This window comes from Diabrotica virgifera, chromosome 7 (assembly GCF_917563875.1).
Source record: "Diabrotica virgifera virgifera chromosome 7, PGI_DIABVI_V3a".
Lineage (NCBI taxonomy): Eukaryota > Metazoa > Arthropoda > Insecta > Coleoptera > Chrysomelidae > Diabrotica > Diabrotica virgifera.
The window spans coordinates 121,535,498-121,560,142 of NC_065449.1; the positions used below are offsets into that span (position 1 = coordinate 121,535,498).

A 24,645-nucleotide genomic window follows, 5' to 3' on the forward strand; every position below is an offset into this window, starting at 1 on the left:
AAGAACATTACACTATCCACTAGCTGGGTAAGTGTTTGCAAAATTCAATGTTTCCAAATAGACTATTAATTAGAATTAGAATTACACAAAGACTATATAGACTTTTTATCAGCAATTTATTTTCGAATGTTTTTATTTTATTATTCTTGGGTGCAACTCAATTGCACTAGACAAGAAATATTATTCATCCATTTATAAAAATGTTTTTGGCCGGAAATGGGAACGGATCCGGTCCAGTCAATAATATATATAATGCACAAATGAATCAACCCTCAAATACAATTATACCAATGCAACCAAATCATCAATATATGCAACAGCACAACTCTGTATCAGCAGATATGATGCACCATTATCAAAATCAATTCCCACCGCTTCCAAATATGTACACTCATCTATCTAATTTCCAAAATTTATCCTTACCTCAAATGAGCCAAAACTCAGTTCCTCCGCAGCCAGAGATACACTCAAAAACTTTCGAAGAAGGAATAGATTATTCCCTACCGTCCTCATCAAGTGACGATGAAAATATGGAAAGTGATGCAAATGTTTGTCCGTGGCAACAACTAAAAGAGTTGAGATCAAAAAGAAAACGTAGAAAAATAGCAGAAACTACTGAGCAGGGTGCTTCAGTAAGCACATCTAATAGGTTTCAAATACTCTCAGAAGAAAACGCAGATACAAACCAAATCCATACCAGTAAAAGAAACGATGACAACCCAAATACCCAAACGAAAGATCCCAAGCCGCCCCCTATTTATGTTTTGTGGAGTAATATACTACAAAGCAATGACTAACTCTATAGCGCAAGTTACTGAAGATGAAACTTATTATACTACCACTCTTCCTGAAAATGTTGTTAAAATAAATGCTAAAACAGCTGATTCTTATAGGAAAATAATAAATTACATGAGAGAAGAAAAAATAGTACACCATAGCTATCAATTCAAACAAGACAGAGCATATAGAGTCGTCCTAAGGGGTTTACACCATTCTATTCCCTTAGAGGAAATAATAGCTGAATTATTAAGGCAAGGCCACACAGTCAGAAATGTTTTAAAAATCCGGCACAGAGTAACAAAAGAACCCCTACCATTATTTTGCGTTGATTTGGAACCAAAAAACAACAATAATAAAGTTTTTAATGTGGAATTTATATACAATACCAGAATTAGAGTAGAAGCTCCGAAACACAAGAACACCATTGTGCAATGCACTCGATGTCAGGCATACCGACACTCTAAGGGCCGGTATTTCCAACCTCACTTAAGCCAAAGCTTACTTTAAGCCTTTGCTTAAGCTTAGATGCCTGTATTTCCACTTCAATTTGAGGCTTAAGCCTAGGCTTAAACCAAATAATTTTAAGCTCGCGCGGGAGTTGGTTTAAGCCTTTGCTTAAAATTTGTTTTCTGTTTTTTGAGGTTATTTCTATAGATTATTAATTATAGAGTTGTTTTGAAAACCAACTTTTAAGTAATAACGTTATTATTGGATATTAAATAATAATCTATTAATTTATTAATCGTAATAACGATTATTAAAATTCTTACTACTTTTGGAAGGTGTAGGCACATGAAAATTGTTTATTTCTACAATGCTTGGTAGGTATATTTATTTTACAAAAATAAACTTACATTCCAATTTGACATTTTAAGGAGTATATCCAATAAACAAAATTACAAAGACGGATCTATTGCTTATGCAAAATAACAATAAAAATATAACCAGAGAAAATATAGACAATAAACTAAAAACACATGTACCATGTACACAAAATTAAGTGAAGTAAAAATAACATTGATACAGATGACAAGATAAAATTAAATGTCAACAGTAGTGGTTTTTACCTCAGAACAGTTAGCTCTGGCACTTTGACGTATTCAGAGGTACCAAACCAATTAACTTTACAGCTGAGCATCAGTTTAGTTAAGAGAATGATGGAAATACGGCACTCAGCTTAAACTTCTCCTTAACTTTTGACACAGGCTTAGCTAAGCAAAAGCTTAAGTAGCTATTGAAATACCGGCCCTAAGTCATATTGTTATAAACCTTATAAATGTGTTAAATTTGGAGGACCACACGACACTAAAAGTTGCACAAAACCAAAAGACACACCTGCAACGTGTACTCTTTGCAAGGGCAACCACCCAGCGAACTATAAAGGCTGCACTGTTTATCGAGACCTATTAAAAGCAAAGAACAGGAATAACGACATAACTAGACCTAGAAACACACAAGGATACATAAATCCCAATCCAGCACTGCATCAAATGACACAACAATATGCGCAAAATGGAATAAATTATGCTCAAGTAACGTCAGGAAACATCAACAGACCAAATAATGGTGAAGATTTAACACACATGATGACAAGCTTCTTAAATTAATTCAAAAATCTATTCAATCAACTTCTTAACCAAAATAGCGTGATACTGAACATGCTAACAACAGTCATTAGTAAAATAACGAATTAATGGCTCCATCAATTAGAATAGCCGCCTGGAACGCCAACGGGCTACCAAACCATGTACAGGAAATCATAGCATTTTTAAAAGTAAATAAATTAGATGTTCTTCTTATCTCAGAATCACACTCAACCGAACGGACAGTAGTAAAAATTCCTTTTTACACAAAGTACCTTACTCATCATCCTGATGGAACTGCTCACGCAGGAACAGCAATTATTATTAAAACTTCTATTAAGCACTATTTCTTACAAAATTACGCCACACCTAAAATACAAGGAACCATACTAAAAATAGGAGCATGTACATGGCCACTTGCCATTGCAGCAATTTACTGTCCTCCTAGACACTCCATATCAATTGAAGAATACAAGACCTTTTTTCAAGAACTAGGACCCCGATTTATAGCAGCTGGAGACTGGAACGCCAAACACACCGTATGGGGATCGAGGCTTATAACACCAAAGGGCCGAAATTTATTGGCGTGCTCGTAGAGAAATAATTTCAACTTCCTTTCGACAGGTCAGCCAACATATTGGCCGACCGATCAGAACAGGATTCCTGACCAGCTAGACTTTGCCGTTATCAAAGGTATCTCAAATATACATTACAAAATAGAACCCAGTCTCGATTTAAGTTCAGATCACACTGTAATAATCATAACACAAAGTACAACTATAATACGGAAGGAACCTGTGGCAAAACTCTACAATAAAAGAACCAACTGGGAACAATTTCAAGCTATTATTAACACAAATATAAACTTAAAACATCGAATTAAAGAGCCCCATGAAATAAAGAAAGCAGTGCAACATTTAACAGAAGTAATACAAGATGCTACATGGAAGTCAACTCCAGATGATAAAAAAATTACCACCCATGATCATAACATTGCTTTACAAATAAAAAAAAAATTAAATGAAAAAAGAAGAGCTAGAGCCAAATGGCAGCGGACAAGGAATCCTCTGGATAAAACACAGTTAATTCGGTATGTCATCAACTGCGTACATCTTTAATCCAGGCCCGTAATGAGACTTTTAAATATTACATCTCCAACCTAACACCTAATGACCATTTATTATGGCAAGCGACCAAAAAATTCAAGAGACCAATAGCATCTATTCCTCCAATTAGAAAATCGGATCTAAGCTGGGCAAAAACTGATGAAGAAAAATTAAACACATTAGCTCAACACCTCTCCCAGGTATTTAGCCTACATACAGAAGTCAATGCTGAAGATGAAGAAGTATACACATTTCTCGACGCTCCTTGTCAATTATCATTACCACTGAAACCATGTACACCAACAGAGATCTGGAAGGCGATAAATAAAATAAACCCTCATAAGGCTCCAGGTTATGACTTAATTAGTGGTGATGTACTAAAGCATTTGCCTAGAAAAGCGATAGTCCTGCTAACTATTGTATATAACAGCATGATAGGACTGTGTCACTTTCCTATTCAATGGAAATACGCACAAATCATTATGATTGCGAAACCGGGCAACCCGCCTACAGAACCCTCCTCCTATCGTCCTATAAGCCTTCTACCAATAATGTAAAACATTTTCGAAAGACTTCTCTTAAACGGAATTTTCGAAAGAATAAATATAAATAACATAATACCTGACCATCAATTTGGCTTTCGACAGAACCACTCAACAATACAGCAGTGCCATAGGATTGTAAATTATATAAAAGAAACTTTAGAGGGAAAGAAAATGTGTGCAGCAGTATTCCTTGATGTGGAAAAGGCGTTTGATAAGGTGTGGCATAAAGGCCTGTTTTATAAAGTTAAAAAGAATATGCCTAATGAAATATACCTGATATTAAAATCATATCTCAGCGAGCGATTTTTCCAAATCAAAGTAAATACCTCACTTTCCAAATATCATCCTATACAATCCGGAGTACCTCAAGGTAGTGTTCTCGGTCCCTTCCTTTATCTCCTTTATACTGCTGACATACCTGATGATGATGACATTACTATGGCCACATTTGCCGACGATACAGGAATCCTTACATCAGACGAAAACCCAGATAGAGCTTCTGACAAACTGCAAAACTACTTAAATTCACTTCAAACTTGGTTAACAAAATGGAAGATTAAAGTAAACGGTGAAAAGTCTTCACAAATTACGTTCACAACAAGAAGGATCGACTGCCCACAGGTTCATATTAATAACATTCCTATCCCCTTAAAATCAGATGTCAACTACCTGGGACTCCATTTGGACAGAAAACTGACATGGAAGAACCATATCAAAACCAAGAAAGCTCAACTAAATTTAAAAGTCAGACAAATTTATTGGCTGCTAGGTAAAAGATCTCAGTTATCATTAGAGAACAAAGTATTATTATACAAAATTATACTAAAGCCGATATGGAGTTATGGTATAGAGTTATGGGGCTGCAGCAAACAGAGCAATACTAAAATATTGCAAACTTTTCAATCAAAGACGCTGCGGATGATAGCGAATGCACCATGGTATCTTTCCAATATAACTATCCATAATGACATTGGGATACCATTCATCGAAGATGTTATTAAACTACATGCAAACAAAGCCCAAGAAAGAAATTCCGCCCATGAAAGACAAACTATTCAACAACTCTACCAGCCGCCACTTGTGGGAAGAAGACTGAAAAGGACATGGCATGAGGACCTAACTGATTAGGTGTATTGGAGGACCATCGATGGATGGTGCCCAAAGCATGCCAGGATTCAAGACTTTGCTACTGTTTCCTAAATACTCTGTGTTGTAATTAGAGGAGATTGTAAATTTGCTCCTAATAAAATGATAAAAAAAAATATTATATTCTTAAGCTAAATTTTAACTTGAATTTAACGTAACTAAGTTTTATTGGAACAACATTAAGAAAATCGCTAAAACCTATAGGTACTATATTATATTTTTAACCATATTTTTATTTACAAAAAATCAAAAAATCAAGAAAAAACGTAGCATTCAAAAAGTGTCACATAATGCTCTATCGAAATTAAATCTGATATGGGCTATACAGTGATGAGCGCGCTAATAACCGGCAAAATAGCATTAAACATGAAAAACGTATTAATATAAAACGTATAAGTTTTGAGATAAAAAGAAATATAACTAGTCGAGCTGGGAAATTTAGCGATATTAACCTATTAATTTACATCATATTGATTGTTTCGCACCTTTAAACGTATCGGACGAGTTTGGCAAATAGCACTGTCACAGTGACAGTTTTAGTAGACATACTCCTCTGATAAGTGTTTAGCTGGGAAACAATCAATATAATGTAAATAAAAAGGTTACTATCGCTAAATTTCCCAGCTCGACTAGTTTCATCTCTTTTTGTTTTGCAATTTATTATGTCTTCCATCTTTTGTGCTACTTTGCCGGTTATTAGCGCGCTCATCACCATCACTGTATATTGATGCCAATATAATTATTTTAAATTGAATCTCATCAAGGTAAGTATTCGCTATTCTAATACTGCGTTATCGTGCATTAGCTCGAATCTGTCACATTCAATATGGTCGACAAATGGTAATACATGATTTTCTAAAATGTTTTTAATGTACATATCAGCTGTCACCTCCAGTCCTCCACAGGTTACAACTGGCATACCGTTCACCATATGGAAGCATGATTGACAACACTTCGTCTACAGAAGTGTTGGCGAACGGTTTGTCAGTTGTAACCTCATACAGAGGTGGAATTTTGGAGGTGGCGGTATAGTGCTATGGAACGCTATTTCTTGAAGAGGCCATACCGAACTTGTGGAGGTCATGGGTGAATGACAGCTGACATGTACAAAATATATTTTAGAAGAAACAGCCAAACGATGTGTAGTCCTTTCTCTTTTTCGGTTTCGTGTGCAGTCCGTTCTCTTTTTCGGTTTTGTTTATTTTTACTAAGTATTTTAAGAAATATTGCAATTTGTATCTATCTTTATATTTGATTGGATCCCTTTCAAGTAATATGTGCAAATCTTAATTATATTTTATTGTGTACCCTGTACGTATTCTTTAATCAGCTTCGACTTTGCTTAATGTTACCACCTGTCATTTTAGTTAACGATTTTTGTTCAAGACCAAAAGTACACAATAATCTTGTATATACTGTAGGTTTTTCTGAGACTGTTGAACACTAGGCTACTCATTCGAATTGCGTCGAATGACTTGCTTTATCTGTTTTGGCGGCCGCGGTAGTCGGTTATACAATGAGGGACATCCGGTATAAATGGAACTCGGGATTAAAGAGTGTTGGAATTAGCAACGAGGTGGAGCTGCCGCAGTTCCGGGTGCTGGGCCACCGACAGAGGCAAACCATTATTAGCTTAAGTACAGGTAACTTATAAAACAGATATAAATATGTTTTAAATTCCAGGTTTGAAAAGTAAGTAAACAGCCATTTTTAGGTCACCTATTAACTTGGTCCCAGTAATTGATTACAGCGTTATAAGGAAAGTTTGAGATCCTGAAATATTTTTTAAAAAACTGCTCAAACCTTTTTCTTGTTAACAAACTAATACCTGAGATAATATTTTTTATATAAAAATAATATTTTTATTTTGAAAAATTAATTTTTTTGTATTTTTTGAGAATACATATATTATTTTATAAAAATACAGGAAACTGTTTAAAATCTGTTTGTTCGTGAAGTTATAGATTTTGAATGCATTATTAAAATTATTTTTAGTAAACATAGTCCAAGTAATGAAGCTTAAAATAGAATAACACTTCGCAATTTTTACAGAATGAATCGATTTGCTTGAAAAATTGAGAATAAGTAGTGGATAGTCCAAGGATCAAAATCTATATCATGCTGAAAGGCGCTTTTACCATGGGGGTGGTTTCCACCCCATCTCAGGGGTGTAAATTTTTTATTATATTTTAATCACAAAAGTTGGTAAAAACGTTCATTCTTAGCAAAAAACATTCTATACATTTTTTTAATAAAATTGATAGTTTTCGATTTATTCGCTATCGAAAGTGTTGGTTTTATATCGAAAAAATCAATGTTGTAATAAGTTTTCTAGTAATAACTCCAAAAGTTTTCGTTTTATCAAAACAACTTTATTAACAAAAATGTACCTTTTGAAAAAATAAACAAAAACGTGTTTTTAGACTTTCTTTAAGACCAATAGTAATCGAGCTATACTTTATTATATGTTGGCTCTTCTTCGTCAAATGCTAAATATTGTAGTTTCAAAGTCAAAAGACGAGAAGACTATGCATTTTTCGAGAACAACTTGTTCAAACTAATTTAAAGTATTAAAAATATCTATCTCCAGAAATAAAAAAAAAGTCTCTAGCTCAAAAATTAAGTAACTTATAATGAAAAGAATATCAGTCCCTATTTTTTTCAGCGAAAAAGTGATTGGAAGCAACCCCCTAATCACCACCCTAATTAAAATTATTCAATGACCTTATTTGGTCTTTTTTATTTATGTATTATTAATAGGTTCTAGAAGTTTGACCGGCTTAGAATGAACAGTTTTTAAAAAAATTGAGTTAAAAGCAAATAACGAATTTTTGAAGTTTGGAAAAAATTGCTTTTTCTTCAGAATAGCAAGATTAGCATCAGAGATACGAAAAAATGTTCAAATATGAAATTGTAGCCGATTTAATATCCAAAAACCTGGTTTGCAAAAATTTTTTCTACGGCAGAAATTGAGTGAGCTATCAACAATTAAAACTTGTAATGACTTGCAAAATTTACCTTTACCAACCCTTTCAAAGTCAACTCGTTTTGCAACTGAGGATTTTAACAATAATTAATATTAATAGCCTTATAAAAACTGGGACCTTATAAAAACCTACAAAATTCTTTTTTACCAAACTTCTAGGATCAAAATTAAAAATGTTAGGGTTAAAAAATCAATATATTTTTTTGAAAAAAAAAGGAGAAATTCATTCTTATATATTTATGTATTATTAATAGATTCTAGATGTTTGACTGGCTTAGAATGATTAGTTTTTAAAAATAGGAGTTAAAAGCGAATAACGAATATTTGTAGCTTGGTAAAAAATGCCATTTTCTTCAGAATATAAAGATTAGCATCAGAGATACGAAAAAATGTTTCTATATAAAATTGTAGGTTATCCAATTCTCAAGAACTTGGTTTGAAAAAAATTTTTTACGGCAAAAATTGAGTGAACCTTAAATGAGTATACCTATCAAAACATTGATTTTTTCGATATAAAACTAACATTTTCGATGGCAAATAAATCGAAGACTGTTAATTTTATCAAAAAAATGTATAGAACATTTTTTGCTTAGAATGAATGTTTTTATCAACTTTGGGATCAAAATATAATAAAGAATTTCCACCCCCTTGATGGGGTGATAACCACCCCCATGGTAAAAGCGCCTGTCGGCATCATATAGATTTTGATCCTTGGTCTATCTACTACTTATTTTCAAATTTTCAAGCGAATCTCTTCATTCTGTAAAAATTGCGAGGTGAAAAGCTTCGGTTCCTGGCCTAACAATGTTTTTGATGATCTGTTTAATATCAATATTGGTAATAAATATAAAATATGTTTTTCTATAACTAACATGAAACATATAATGTTCCTCCTCTGGTCAGTTGCTTAAACGTCACATTTTATCCCTTTTGTTAAAATCTATTTCTATCCCGCTTGCAGACGTCAAAAATGATTTTGCTAAACTTTGGACCACACTTTGACACATTTTTTTACTATTTTATTAGTTACCAAAGTAACGTATTCTATTTTCCTGATTATTTCTTGATATTCAACTTATTTTTATTTTTTACTTAAAAATTGTTGAAACTTTTGGTATTTCTGGTGAGTTATAGAAAAAAATATTGTATTATACACAGAATAAAATGCACATTTTAGCGCTATCGTGATTATTTGTAACTTTTATTAAGTAGACCATTTTATGAAAAATTGGCTCCCGTAAGCATAAAAAATTTTCTAATTCGATGTCTTTGCAAATTGTTCAAAAAAGACCCCTTTAAACAAATCAGGAGCGTGCCGGGCGAAATTTTTATGCAGAAACTCTTTAAACAATTTTTTTAGAATATACAATACAAAATAATCATCAAATTCCAAAAATTACCTTATTTTGGGAAATACTTTTTAAGCTTTCACCAGTGACAGTTCACTCAGAAGTTTTTAGTTTTTGAGTTAAGGTTTAAGATCTCAAAAATGCGAAGATACACATTTCCTAGGCTTGAAAACTCATATCTAAATTATTATTTTTGAGGTTTTCAAGTACTTAAATTAAAGTTTAAATATTCAGTTTTAACATTCTGACGAAAATCATACCTTATTTCAATACAGACTGTTATTTCCTAATGTTAATTATAGCGACCACTGACCTTTAAAGCAAACGCTTAGCGCCGTAGCACGTCGCACTATATATATGATACGTCTCTGTCGCACTTATATTATACGTACTTATGAGAAAAATTGCCAAGACATACATGACATTTATTCATTTATTAAAATTTTATAAATATATTATTATCTAACATAGTTTTTTTTAATAATATTTTTATTTATTCAATTAATATTGTCAATATGTTAATTAAATAGGGCTTTTCATTCACAGTAATTTGTTTCGAGCTTCGGTCATATGTTGTATAATCCGTGTATATTAATATTATACACAGATTATAAAACATATGACAGAAGCTCGAAATAAATGACAATCGATGAAAAGCCCTATACACCGAGATTAGATCAATCATATAGTGGGACGCGTGGTAGCGCCATTTCGCTGCTTGGCCGCTTAAAAGTCGAGTAGACGCTCATAATTAAGAATTAAGAAACAACGGTCTAAATTGAAATAAGTCACGATTACTCACCATAATCTTAAAACTGGATGTTTATACTTCAATTTAGGTATTTAGCAACTCCAAAAATGATAATTTACATACCTATATGAGTTTTGAAACTTAGAAAACACATTTTTTCTCATTTTCCAGATTTTATATCGCGTATAACTCGAAAACCATAAACTTTTATTTAAAAAAAAATTACACCAGGCCTTTTTTGTTTTAAATTACGCAAAAAACCTAGGAAATGTTTTCTGGAGCTGAAAGGTTATCTTTTAAATTTGTTTAAAAAAATTGTTTAAACGGGACGTTTTTGAACAGGAATCCGCAAAGAAATCGAATCAGACATTTTTTCATACGAGAGCGGCCCCAAAATATGGACGATTTTTGTGCCTTATATAATAAATAACGATTTAAAATATTTTAGTTACGTGGTATCATATAGAAAGTCAATATAGAATCTATAATAATATTAATAAATTAAGAAAATATGATTAATCCATTTTTTAATAAAAGTATTTGCTTCAACATTTTACCTTAGAAATAGTATATTAAAAGCTATTTTATATGATTCTAAACGATATTTATCATAAGCGTTAAATAAAATATTAACCACAAGCTTATCTTCTTGACTTAATTGAGAAGTGTATTAATAGCAATAAGTACTAGATCAAGAAAACGATATTAATAATATAAATACTAAAAATAATAAAAAAATTTATATAAATTCCTATTTTAATTAGTTTCAACAGAATCAAAAAGAAACATATAAAATATAGAATTTTATAATTAAGGTATCTGGATAATTTTCATAACAGAGGCTAAATAGTTATTAATTATATTTTGATTTAGATTGATAGTTTTTATTACCTATAAGAAGTCCTGTACTATTGAAAAAGCCAACAATTTTGTTATGGGGATTACACTTCAAATTCACCAAGGACATCTGTGGTGGTTTAGTCCTCCATGTTATATTTTCTGCTTGTTGGATTTTTCATCCTTCTTCAATAACCTCTTTGAGCCATCTTCAGCTCCCGTCTGCTATGATTCGTTAGACTAGTCAAAACACTACTCTTCGTCAACATTTTGAATGATTTTGTTCATAAATATGTGGAAGTGCTCATGAATGGCTCTGTACTCTGTATTTATTGTATTGAATGTTTTTTGCCACTTTTGAATTTTATTTATAGGTTCATGTTCTTGATGTCACAGTATGTTTCCGAGCCTTCAAAATTTTACTTTCTAGTCTAATCTGAGTTCAGTCAATTCGTTCATTGCTTTAAAATTCTGTAAGCTTCGAGGCGACGTTAAGGACAATTTATTCTGTCTGACTACTGATCAATGAGAATTTTTAAATTTAAAGTTTAATTAGAAATAAAATAATTCTGTAAGAATTTTGTGTCATTATTATATTCAGACACCTTAAAAAATTAATTAATGTAGCTTATTTTTGTATATCCTTTTATATTACTTATATATTTATAAAATAACTTTCTAGTATTTCTTTGTTTTTACGTTGTATATCCAAACACATTATAAAATGTATAATTTTGAAGCAAAACTACTGAAATTATGAAATTAATTTAAATGCGTTATAATTCATATTGCCACGAAAATAAAACAAATTTTATAGGAACGTTAAACAACAATGAACACACATTGCTCTGAATGTAAAATATTCGCATTTTACTAGGTGAACATGTCTGTAACTCTCAAACAGAAAAGTTAATGTTTTGATGATGACTGTGAACTTTTTAATTATTTCTTGTATATTACTGAAACATTTTAAACTTTATTTTGTTATCCAATCCTTGTTTTTATATTGTCGTAATTAAAATAAAAATTAGTCTTTATTCTCACGTGGTGATATATTTTAACATTTACAATTGCACAAGACGTTAGACCTTTTATATTTACATAATTTTGAAGATCATGTTTTATTGCAGTAGCATTTTATCAAGACTGTACTGATTTCTTTTAGAGAGATCTGAATGCCGGACACAGCTTTGAAATTAAGAAAATTATTTTTACATTCTTTTATTTGATTCCTAGAAAAAGGTATATTTATTGTTCGGTCTTAAATGGAAGTCTTAAATACAATCAAAACCAGAAAATTGGAATATCTCAGACATATTATGCAGCTTATATGCAGGGAAAGATTCAAGGAAAAAGAAGCAAAGGATGACGCAGATTATCGTGGATGTGCCACCTGAGAGAATGGTACGGATGTACATCAAAAATGAACTTTTCAGGGCAGTCGTCTGTTAAGTCCGAATAGCTATGATGATTGCCGACCTCCGTAGTGGAGATTGCACTTGAAGAAGAATATTATTGTTCGGTGTTTCATCCCTACTCTGTATTAACCGTCAACTGTTATGATTTCTTATCTGATACCCAAAAGCAGCTCTAGCTCTATCAAAGCTGGTAATACGTATTGTTACAGTTTTTCCGATCGTAGTAGATCAAACATTTTTAGTTAATTGTTTCATAACATTAGCCTGAGCATGAAGACATTCAATCGCCTTTTCTTTATTGTATCTTCTGTTAAAGCGCACACAACATGTACAACCTGATTCCAAATTTTGCAGGTTTGAGAGCCTGGGCTCTCTTTTTGTTAAACACAATAAACCATATCAGGTATTTTAGGAATCGTTATCTCTATTGTCAAAAAACATATCCCCCGAGGTTTCCAAAAGGAGTACATCCCAGGCTAGACGGAAGAAAGCCAAAAACTATATGACGAATTTTTAAAATCAGAAGATCCCGAAATTGGTGACAACTTACTCAAGTCACTGGATTCAACTAGACTTAATAAATGGAAGTCTACCGTAGAACATATTGATTTCTCCCGTTCCAGTCGGAAGGCATGGGGGCTGGTCCGCAAACTGGGCGAAGCAAGCAGAGCACAATACTTAAACAAAAAACAATTGAGCCAAATAAGATAGCCAATAGAATAATTGAGAACTCTCGAGCTCCATCTGAGAAAACTCATACATCGACCGTAAAAAAAGCTCTTAAACAACTTTAAGTAAATACCCCCGCAATATCAGAATCCTCACGTGCCTTCTCATTGGATGAAATAAACAAAGCGGTTAACCAAACCAAAACGGGAAAAGCAGCTGGTTTCAATGGAATATATCCTGAGTTTATAGTCCACACTGGTACAAAAACACGACAGTGGCTCAAAGAAATTATTTAGCGACATTGTGACTACAGCTATGCTACCTCCAGAATTCAAAAGAACAAAAATGATCGCAATATAGAAGCCTGGCAAAGACAACAAGCTGGCTGAAAGTTACCGGCCTATCGCCTTACTCAGTTGCTGTTATAAATTACTAGAACGACTCTTATATAATAGAATATGTAACACTATTAAGGGCGCTATACCAATTGAGCAAGCTGAATTTAGAAGAGGATGAAGCTGCTGTGACCAAGTGCTGTCCTTAACTACATTCATCGAAGCTGGCTTTGAAAGACGTGAAAAATCTGTTATAATATTTATAGAACTTACGGCTGCCTATGACACTGCGTGCAGAGAGGGCCTTATTTATAAGTTAATGAAAATCATACCCTGTCTCAAAACTTGTCAGCTGATAAACAATCTACTAACTAACAGACTGTTTCAGATATATCTAAATGATGCACGGAATAACGTTAGAAAACTTAACAACGGCTTACCTCAAGGCTCAGTGTTATTTAACCTTTATACGGCAGATATACCTGAAACAAAATCGAGAAAATTCGCTTATGCAGACGACCTGGCTATTGGCTTCCAAGATAATAGCAAGGAAGCTGAAGAATGAGCTCTAAACGAGGACTTAACTACACTAAGTAACTACTTTAAGAACTGGCGCTTACGTCCTAACACAAGCAAAACTGAAACCTGTCTCTTTCACCTGTCAAATCAACTTGCGGGCGATACTCTCAATATAACTCTAAATGATGCAGCTATCAAACATCATACAACCACCCCAAATATCTAGGCGTCACACTTGATAGAACACTCACCTTCAAAAGCCATCTTACAAACGCAGCCAGTAAATTGAGAACAAGAAACAATATAATAACAAAACTTGCTGAAACAACTTGAGGTGCTTCTGAAGATACTCTTCGGACCTCTGCTCTAGTTTTGGTTATTTCAGTGGCAGAATATTATGCACCAGTATGGCTAAATAGTGCACATACAAACAAAATCTGTCCAACTTAATCAAACCATGAGAATAATCACTGGAACAATAAAATCAACCCCAGTGAGATGGCTGCCTATTTTCAGCAATATTGCTCCACCAGATCTAGTGAGATTAGTGAGAGCGTACCAGAAAATTGTAGCCAACATACAATTACCAATCCATCAAGACATACCAGACATCTAAAAAGAGCACCAGCGACTAAGGTCTAGAAATCTTCCAATCAGATCTGCCCGAACAATTAAGGCTGATTCACATTATAGCTCAGGTCACGGTCCGCTCACGCTCATCTCAAGGTTCGGTCAACTATTCTTACACGCATCTTAATCATGCTATCCGCACTAAACACGACGGTCAAGTTCCGTCCCTTTTTTTTGACTGCGTGGTTTCTCCGAGAGAATATTTTGATCGTGGCTTGAGCTGACCGTGAGCGGAGCGTGACCTGAGCTATTATGTGAATCAGCCTTTAGTGATTCCTATGATATACAAAGGCAATGGTCCACAAGATGAATGCCAACAATAGTAGCAGATTATATTCAGATATCCACCACAACCCAGGGTTTCATCGGATCGGGTCTGCCCCGGTGCACCTGGGCGAGGCTTAATCGCATACGTACCGGACATGGTAAATGTGCTGTTTCTTTGTTCAGATGGGGTCGTAAGGAAAGTCCACAGTGCGATTAGAATAGAATAGAATAGAAGTATGCTTTATTGCCATGAAAAATTTTACAATTTTATCGACAAAGCTTGTAAATAGTCAAAAAAACAAAACAGTAACAATCCAATTTACTAAAATTACATAAATCGTCAACATATTTAAATAATAATAATAATAATGAAGTTAAAACAGACTTAATCAATTGCAAAAATTTAAATAAATTGCAAATGCATAGTGTACCTAATAATTAATAAAAAAGGTTTAAAAGTTAAAAAGTTAAGCTGCTGCATATGACACCCAAATATAGATAAAAATAATAAAAATACTACTTGTGCAAAGGGTACTGTAATTTCTTAGTTATTGACTAAAAAAATCTTCTACTGAATAATATGGTCTTTCAAACAGGTAGGTTTTTGTCAGTTTACGGAATTTGTGGAAAGATGGTGCAGATTTTAGTTGTAGGGGGAGATGGTTGTACATTTCTTTTGCGGAATATAATATCGATTTCTTTACTAACTACGAGGACGGGGTCGGCAAATAGACGTCAAACGTAGAATTTCTCGTGAAGTAGTCATGATTAGGTCTTGGTGGAAAGACATGTAGATGTTTACGAATTAAGCAAACAGTTTCTAAAATATACAAAGATGAAAGGGTTAAAATTCCGTGATCTTTGAAATAACTTCTGCAATGTGTTGTTCTACTGAGGCCAAACAGATATCTTATTGCTCTTTTTTGTAATTTGAAAATAACATCGAATTGGGCAGCTGTACCAGAACCCCAAAATTGCGGATCACCTAGACAGACCATTGTGTTTCACACCAATGACCACAAGTTATTGTGTTTCAGATTTGTGAAATGCTCCCCAGAAGCAATTGAATGGCTATGTAATTGGATATTAATATTTAGGTTCATTAATTCTATTTTAGTGTTTGAATAATATATTATATTTGTGTATTTATCGTACTGTGAAAGTCCATACGCTAAATAATAAATAAAATAAAAACATATCTGAAGAAGTAATCTCAATTGGTGAACAATTTTCTTCCTCTCTTAGTAACGACGATCCAAGGGATTTGTCAGAATGGTGATCCTAAGTTTTTTTCCTATTGAAATATCTGCTTTCACAATTGACGATGGCATTCTCATTTAATACCTTTGAGCTATAAAAAAATTCATATACTTAGCCAAACCAAACTTTGTATATGTACATGTACATAAATAATAATTACTATTCATAGTTTAAAATTAAAATTCACAAGGAAAAAAGTTTTCCTCTAGTTGGCTGAATACCATGTAATACAAAAAACAGTAAATCCTTTATAAAAGGTATATATTTAAAATCCCTAAAAAGGGCAACATCACAATCACATAACTAGTTTTCGACTGGTTTACCAGTCATCATCAGTGCTTACCTAAAATGAATATAACCTGATAAAATACTGCAAACATATTGAAATTTTGACTACGGTTAATGTCATCCTCTAACCACCCAATGTCACACAAACTTGGCGCCTTTCACAGTTACATACACCGCCTTGAAACCATTCCCGTATCACAATCCAATTACAATAAAGAATTAAACATAATTCGTCAAATAGCCTTAAATAACTGTTACGATCCATATATCATAGATAAGCTCATTTATAAAAGACAGCTTAAAGTCTTACGACATGCTGAGTTCCCTAGGGATTCGACAACCAAACCTACTTATGCTTCTATACCCTTTCACCAAGATAGGCTATCTGGGGATATTTCGAATATTATCAAAAGATCAGTAGACAACATCCAAATTTCTTTTAAAGTATCCAACAATTTAGGACAATCTCTATCCAATTCCAAAGATAGTATCAATTACATGAATCGTAGTGGTGTCTACAGACTACAATGTTCTGACTGTGACGCTACTTACATAGGAAGAACTTGTAGATCACTTGCTTCTCGCTCTCTTGAACACACCAAAAGAGAGAATACCTCTAGCTTTTCTCAACATCTCAAACACAAAAATCATACTTTGAATATCCCAGATGACGTCGCTCTACTTCACAACACCGCACAGAAAGACTTCTTAAAATTAGTAAAATTAGGCTTTTACGAGGACATAGAAATAATCAAAGAAAAACAAAAAAGTCCGAATTGTGTCAATCGACATGTTTCGTTCAATCAGGACTTCCAACCACTTCATCGACAACACTTTTTTCTTAACACATTTACAATAAGACTTCACCCCCCCCCCTTTACGGCTTCGTTCACATTCACACTTATAATTCATCTGATACAAGCCACAATATTCTTTTTTTTTCATCTTCAGCCATCAAACCACTTTTATCTATCCATAACATACATATAAGTTAATGACATCATCATCCACAGACATCCACATTATATAAATTTTCATCTACATACAACCCACCCTCATATTTCTACATATGACTATTTTCACCCTACCTATTCAATCTGCCATTACCAACATATAACACTTATCTATAGTAAAACCAAATCACAAGTCTAATTTTCTTTCTGGGTCCCGTTCATGTTCCTTTCTCATTAACTTCCTCACAGACGTTTCATACCCTCCAGCCCCCACTGTCATCATCTTACGACGGTTTTGGTTTTTGGACCCTTAGGGATACGGGCAGCCTGCGAAGTCTTCAGGAATTAGTTGCCTAAGTTTGAGCTTCTGCTTCCTTAACGATACATCCCCCTAGATTATTTAAGATATTTTTACACCTCAGTCACCCCCATTGTGATTTTTTTTAAATTTACACAAATTCCAACAGCTGTCAATAAGTTAAATAAATTCGATAACTATAAATTAACACAAAATTGCTTTTTAAATCTTAGGTCTTCTGACAAAAAGATTTTATCACTGACTTCAGTTCTCGAATACGAACATTTGTGTAATGTGGTTTGCCTATCCACCGCCACTAACAGAATACTCAAATACATTTTTAGCTACAACATCTAGTTTACTGAATTTCAAATGATTATTTTCACATTGGAGTGTGTTGTTACATCATTTCTAATTTTAACAAAATATACACCATAGTCTTTAAATATGGCAGGCTAATTTTTCAACTTCCTGTGAAACTGTCATTTCTGTCTTGTCGTCGTTCTGAGGTCTCTACCCATTTCATTGTCACTTACTACCAGACTTTCACCATGTAATCAAGTCAAACCACAGCTCAGATGTTAACTGGGGCATAATATTAAAATACTTTAAACATACATGCTTTAGTTGGCATTTTCAACCGATGTTTCCTTAACGGACCACTTTTATAGGGCTTTGACCCACATATTTTTATTAAACTATATTTTGGTGGTTAGTATGTAAACTTCACGTGAGTACAACCGACAGCTTTTTTAACCGTAGTCAAAATTTCAATATCTTTGCATTATTTTATCAGGTTATATTCATTTTAGGTAAACACTGATGATGACTGGTAAACCAATCGAAAACTAGTTATGTGATTGTGATGTAGTCCTTTTTAGGGATTTTAAATATATACCTTTTATAAAGGATTTACTGTTTTTTTTTAATTAAAATATTCGTACATACTTGATTGTAATATTACTTAAGTACTATACTAAGTTTAGATTGAAACGTTGGTTATGAAGTTTTTTAAAGTTCTAGGCAAAGCAAAACAAGGCAGGTACCTACTTGGTGTAGTGCACTGCATAGAAAAACTATTAATTTAATCTGCAAGTTATAAAAGAAATATTATTGAAATTAATATTTAAGTAAATCTAAAATTCAGCACTTGAGAAAGTTGCCACTTTCGTATCATCGTATCCTTTTGTTTCTCACAAGACGAATTGATAGCGTTTTCTAACTCATGCCCATAAGTTACGGAAACCAAGTGCAGACCTATATGTATACATATACATACCAACTCAAACACAGGAAATTAGTTGACAGACTGATGTCAGCGCTGAGTGGTTTGCTTAAATATTAATGTTAATATTAAATTGAAGGTAATACTACCAATGAATACGTAGGGCAGAAATTTATTATTAATTATGTAAAATTAAGGACTGATATAGTATGTGATGTAAATTCCAAGTATTAGTATTAGTGATCCTATTATTAATATTGAGAGTCGTACTCTGTTAATGCGGACGCGACTCGCCGCGAACAAGACAGTAGACGACTTGAGATTCTCATTAAAGATTGGATCAAGTCCTCGTCTCGTCCGCGACTTTGTAATGATGTGTTCATGAAGATTAAAAACAACGTAAGGAATCTGAGCGAGACTATTCTGCAAAGAGTCGAGTCGCGTCCGTGACTCTCTAATGTGTTTCTGCGTTTACTATAGTATGTATTATATCACATATAAATCAGATTAGATATGTACGAGATGAAAATAATAAAATACTAATTCACGAAAAGATATCAAAAAGAGATGGAAAAAATAGTTTGACAGTTTATTAAATGAAGAATTTGACAGAAAACCAGTTATTAACTGAGACAGTAACATCAATAGTCACCAAAAAAAACAAACAAGGAAGCGGCTCAAGCACATCAAAAAATAAAGAAAAGAAAAGAAGTTGGGCCAGATCATATTTCTGAGGAAGTATGAAGAGCATTAGTAGATGCAGAAACAAGTTGGCTAACAAGTTTATTTAATGGAGCTGTGGAAGATCTAATTCTCCTTCACTATTTTCTACTAACCCTGCATCATCAGCATACATTAAGCACCATGGAATGCTACCCTTTAGTTTCGCTGTTATCTGGTCTAACACTAATGAGAATAAATAAGGACAGCACCGAGCCTTGGTGTAGTTCTACTTTCAGAGGAACTTAATCAGTGTCTCCCACACCTCTCCTAATATTAGTCCGTAGTCGTTACTCCCTCATACATATCTCTCAGAATCTTTTTAGCTATTCACCAGGGACTCCTCTCTTGTTGAGTGCCCACCACAGAATATCTCGAGGAACTTTATCATATGCTTTCTCAATGAATACCATATGATTATGACAAAAAATATCTGGGGCCGTCTCTAGGATGACTTGTTGGATGCGTTCTAGGCAGGCGTAAAACCCATCACAATTCCAAGGTATTAAATTGTTCTATCAGAAAGATGTTAACACATAAAATGTTAATTGGTGAGAAGTGTGTTGACATCGTTTGTAAACTTTAGGGTCTCATGGTAGAAGTCATTGCTACCTTTACTATTATCTAAAAACGAAAAAACTTCGTTTAGGGAGAGGATGTTTTGTGGATTTTTGTTATAATATTCAGTAATGTCAAGTCTAGTAATACCAGATATATTAGTATCCTCCGTTTTTCGCTTCTTCTTTTTGGATTTTTTTCACTTTTTAATTCATTGGGCATATAAGGAAGTTGCATTTCGGAGGTTTCAGCTAACGGAGATGTAGGAGGACTAGATTCGTTATTAAGTGAATCTGAAGGAGGTCTTTTTGGCCTGTTGCTGGAATTTGAGATGACTGGTCGCTTTCATTTATGTTCGGGCTAAGTTCAATGTTAGAAGTTTAGGCTGGGTCTCTGACTGTGTAAAAATAATGGAAGATGGGGGATTGTGTCAGTTATTTGTAACATGTTATATTTGCTTGCAGATAAAACATTCCATTTTATCTGCAAAAAGAATATTTTATCTTCGTTAACATAATATGGTTAATGATGTTTGCAGTTCGTAGTTATCAGAAGGGGGATTTATATAAACTTGGCGCCTGAAACCTAATACGTGGCTGTATTCATCTCCAGGGATACCTGCTTTAAGAAATGGTATGGGATATGCTAGTTGTAAGCCAAGACTTTTTATAGCATTTTCAGCAAGTTGATGAGAAATAAAAGGTGAAATACTTGGAATTAAGATTCTTTTGGTTGGAGATATAAGCCTTGAGATGTTGAGAGAAAATGTCTTTATTTGAATTAATGGATTAGAATTTGTCAACTTTTTAACAAGTTCAGAATTACATAAGTAAATACATACCCTATTATTGGATATTCTGGAAGTGGAGCAAATGTTCTTGGCTCCAATGATATAACCAATTGCGTATATGTGGTCATAGAGTTTTAAACTCTTCTCGGCATGAAGTACTACGGCCTGATCCTTTTTTGGTAACGCTTTTCGAGGTACGGATTTTCCTGCATCAGTATACGATATGTTTTTGTTAGTGGTTGAGTTGGTGTCGTTTACAGTTTAGTTTGTTGACATTGTAGGCTTTGAGCTGTCCTCGTAGTAAAAGACAGCTTTTTGAGTTTGGTTTGATAGCTTTTTGAGTTTGGTTTGATATCATTATTAAGAGTCAGGGGGTGGCAACTTATTATGCACCATAGTGGTGAAAGTTGCAAAAGTACACGTATATACACCCTGCATTGGTCTACACTGCAATTTGTTATTGTTCTGAACAAGTTTAAAAACTATTTGTAATCACGGTAATTTATGAAAACAGCAAAATAATGTTTACTTGTTCAGGTACTTGTATAGAATCTATTCAAACCAAGACACGTGAAATGTTACGAGGAGCACTTCCAAATCATACACTCCCATACCATACCCCCAAATGTATATACAATGTAAATCCCAAATAAATAATGATTTTCAAAGTTTATACATTGTAAATCATGATTCAGCAGTGCTACTCATAACATTCAATGTGTCGTGGTTTGTTTATTTCTAGTGCATCTTTATTGTGATTTTAGTATAGATGCTTATACCAAATATATATTTTTAAGATTAGAACTGTTTCCGAATACAATTTATAAAATACTAGGACTATTTAAATTTGATAATTAGTAAATTTAAGCTTCTTAACATCAAATTGTATTATATTCCTGTATATTGTTTATAAGACCAAATATTACGTATTTATTAAGATTATATGAGTTCAACGTCTCATCAAAGCAGACAACAATGGGTATAGTGCTGTATTCTCCCCTACATCTCGCTTATTCCTTATTTGTTTACGCTACCTCTCATTTTGCTAAAAACAAAAAACAATCGGCTGCTGTGTGTTGTTTTCCCTGCTTGTATCCAACGCGTTTGGCACAAAGATAGTAAACTTTACACAAAGGATTTCTCATATAATAATGTGACGTACAATAAGAAATTAGTTTTATGAGGTTGTGAAGTTTAATGGTCAAGGAAAATTGGTGTGTATATCAAACGTATAATGTTTAGATTTCATAGCTAGACAATAAAAGGAATTGTTTTTATTACACCTTATAATTGTTCAGAATTTTATGGTCCTGTACTGTAATATATAATTTAAATAAAGCCAAAATTTATAAATAAAATGGAATGTGATTTATTTTTAAACAGTTTCCATAATAATGTACCTATATATGTATATAAATTTTAAAATAAATGCCAGAAAATTATTCTAAACCAATTTTCGGACCTATGATCTTAGTTTTTCTCTCAAACAAATATAGCTATTGCTAGATACTCTAAACTGCTTTTAAAGGCTTCCAGTATTATGAAATATTAATGATGTTTAAATTTATTAGAAAATGTATAGTACTGTACGTCATATTATTTAATAAATAACAAAAGGTACACACAAAATCCTTTGGTTATTATACTATTCGTGAGTTTGGCACACTGGCTTGTGATTGCAGTCGGTTACACCATGCGAGACATCCGGTATAAGTGGAACGAAGGTCCCAATTCGGTGGGGGTCTCCAACGAAGTTTCGCTGCCCCAGTTTAAGGTTCTTGGACACAGGCAAAGGGCCATGGAGATCAGCCTTACGACAGGTACCTGATTTTGGGACCTGGTAACCCTTTAATGTAGATAGAATAAAATAATTATTTTTTAGAGTAAATATCTTTTAATTTTTTTCATCCATTGTTGTATCATCAGATTACATAAAATAAGTGATACTATGAAAAATATTACCAAGAACCACCAAATGTATTTAAAAATAGGTTTTAGTTTACTAAAATTATGTTTAAGCATACGATCGCCAACGAAAACCAATACATTTTCAGCTGGTATATGGTAAAACTTAATTAAGTAGTTTATCTATACGGTATTGTCCAAATGAAAGGAATAAATTCATTATTTCGTAAACCGGCGAATTCGGAAACATCACGAAATAGATTGATTTTTAGTTTTAAATTATGATATTTTCGCATAGACAAAATACTAGTGACGTCATCTATCTGGGCGTGATTACGTAATTGATGATTTTTTTAAATGAGAATAGCGATCATGTGCTAGCTCATTGAAAGGTTATTTAATTCCCTATTCAGCTTTATATACATTTACATAATTATTTACACAGTGTCCCAATTTTTTTTGCATATAATTGATTAACACAAAAAAAGGAGGAATGTATGTAATTTATTTAATTCAACTTGCTTTTAAATCTGGCTTGAACAATCTGGCTTGAACTTTGAATTTATGCGAAAAACAATATTTATTTGTGAAATAAACTTTTTTTTTTTCTGATTTCTGGCAACAGTAAAATCTATATTGATTTAAATAAATTACATACGTTCCTCTTTTTTTTTGTCAATTAATTTAATTTAAAAAAATTTTTGGATTCCCTGTATAAATAATTATGTTAATGTTTATACTACTGAATAGAGAATTCAATAAACTTTCAAATGAGTTAGCAAACGATTCCTATTCTCATTAAAAAAAATCATTGATTACGTCATCACCCAGAGGAATGACGTCACTAGTATGATAGATATGTCAAAATATCCTAATTTAAAAATAAAAATCGACCTGTTTACTAAATAACGAATTTATTCCTTTCGTTTGCACCATACTGTATAATTGTATAATTATATGTATATAAATCGAATATCGTATTAGTTTTATCATTCACCCTATATTTTTGAAAATTCTGTTTTAAAATAAATACTTATACCACCTCAGTAACTAGGTGTAAATAAAGAGGTAATTCTAAAATAATATTGAATCCAGAAAAAACTATTTACTGATTCCAAAATAATTATTATTGATAATTTAATATCATAACTTTTTAACTATTATGAAAGTGTGAAAGATATAAACAATTTTTATTTAAGTGTAAATCTAAAATACAACAATTCTTGAAAACTTTGGGATATTCCTCCATTAATTCGTTTGCATATATTTTAATAACATTAAAAGTATGAACCCAATTTTATAACTAATATTTTCCTTGAAATAATTTATAAGCAATAAATATATTTGGTAGCTGTATTCAATTCCTAAATTATTGTTTTTTTTTACTTTTGTCACTTTTTTAAACATGAAAAAAATAACCATGTACGATAATAATCAACCCTATTTTTAACAAGAGATGATCAAGGAAATTCCTCAATTTTAAATAAAGAAAAACACTTGATCTTTCTAAATTTTGTTAGAGTACATACATACATTGTGATTGATTAGTGAGGTAAAGCTCCGTAGTTTCGTTATTGTAATAGATAGCAATAAAAGTTAATAACAAAAATTATAGCCAACTTTGAGCTTCATATCACAAAATTAATTAGAATGTTCCAAGGTGTTCTATAGCATAGTAGAAGACCAAACTTAAGTTTTTTTTAAATGGAACTCCCTGTATTTTATTT

At 32.7% G+C, this 24,645-nt stretch overlaps 1 protein-coding gene across 4 annotated transcripts in view; it reads left to right on the plus strand.

The window, feature by feature from the left end:
• LOC114334919 (gamma-aminobutyric acid receptor subunit beta) overlaps positions 1-24,645 on the plus strand; it is a 609,053-nt gene that overhangs the window by 452,229 nt on the left and 132,179 nt on the right. For all 4 annotated transcript variants that reach the window (XM_050656321.1, XM_050656322.1, XM_050656320.1 and 1 more), the window contains exon 6: positions 22,696-22,833. In XM_050656321.1, the coding sequence (XP_050512278.1) occupies positions 22,696-22,833 (138 nt within the window). The remainder of the gene's footprint in view (positions 1-22,695; positions 22,834-24,645) is intronic.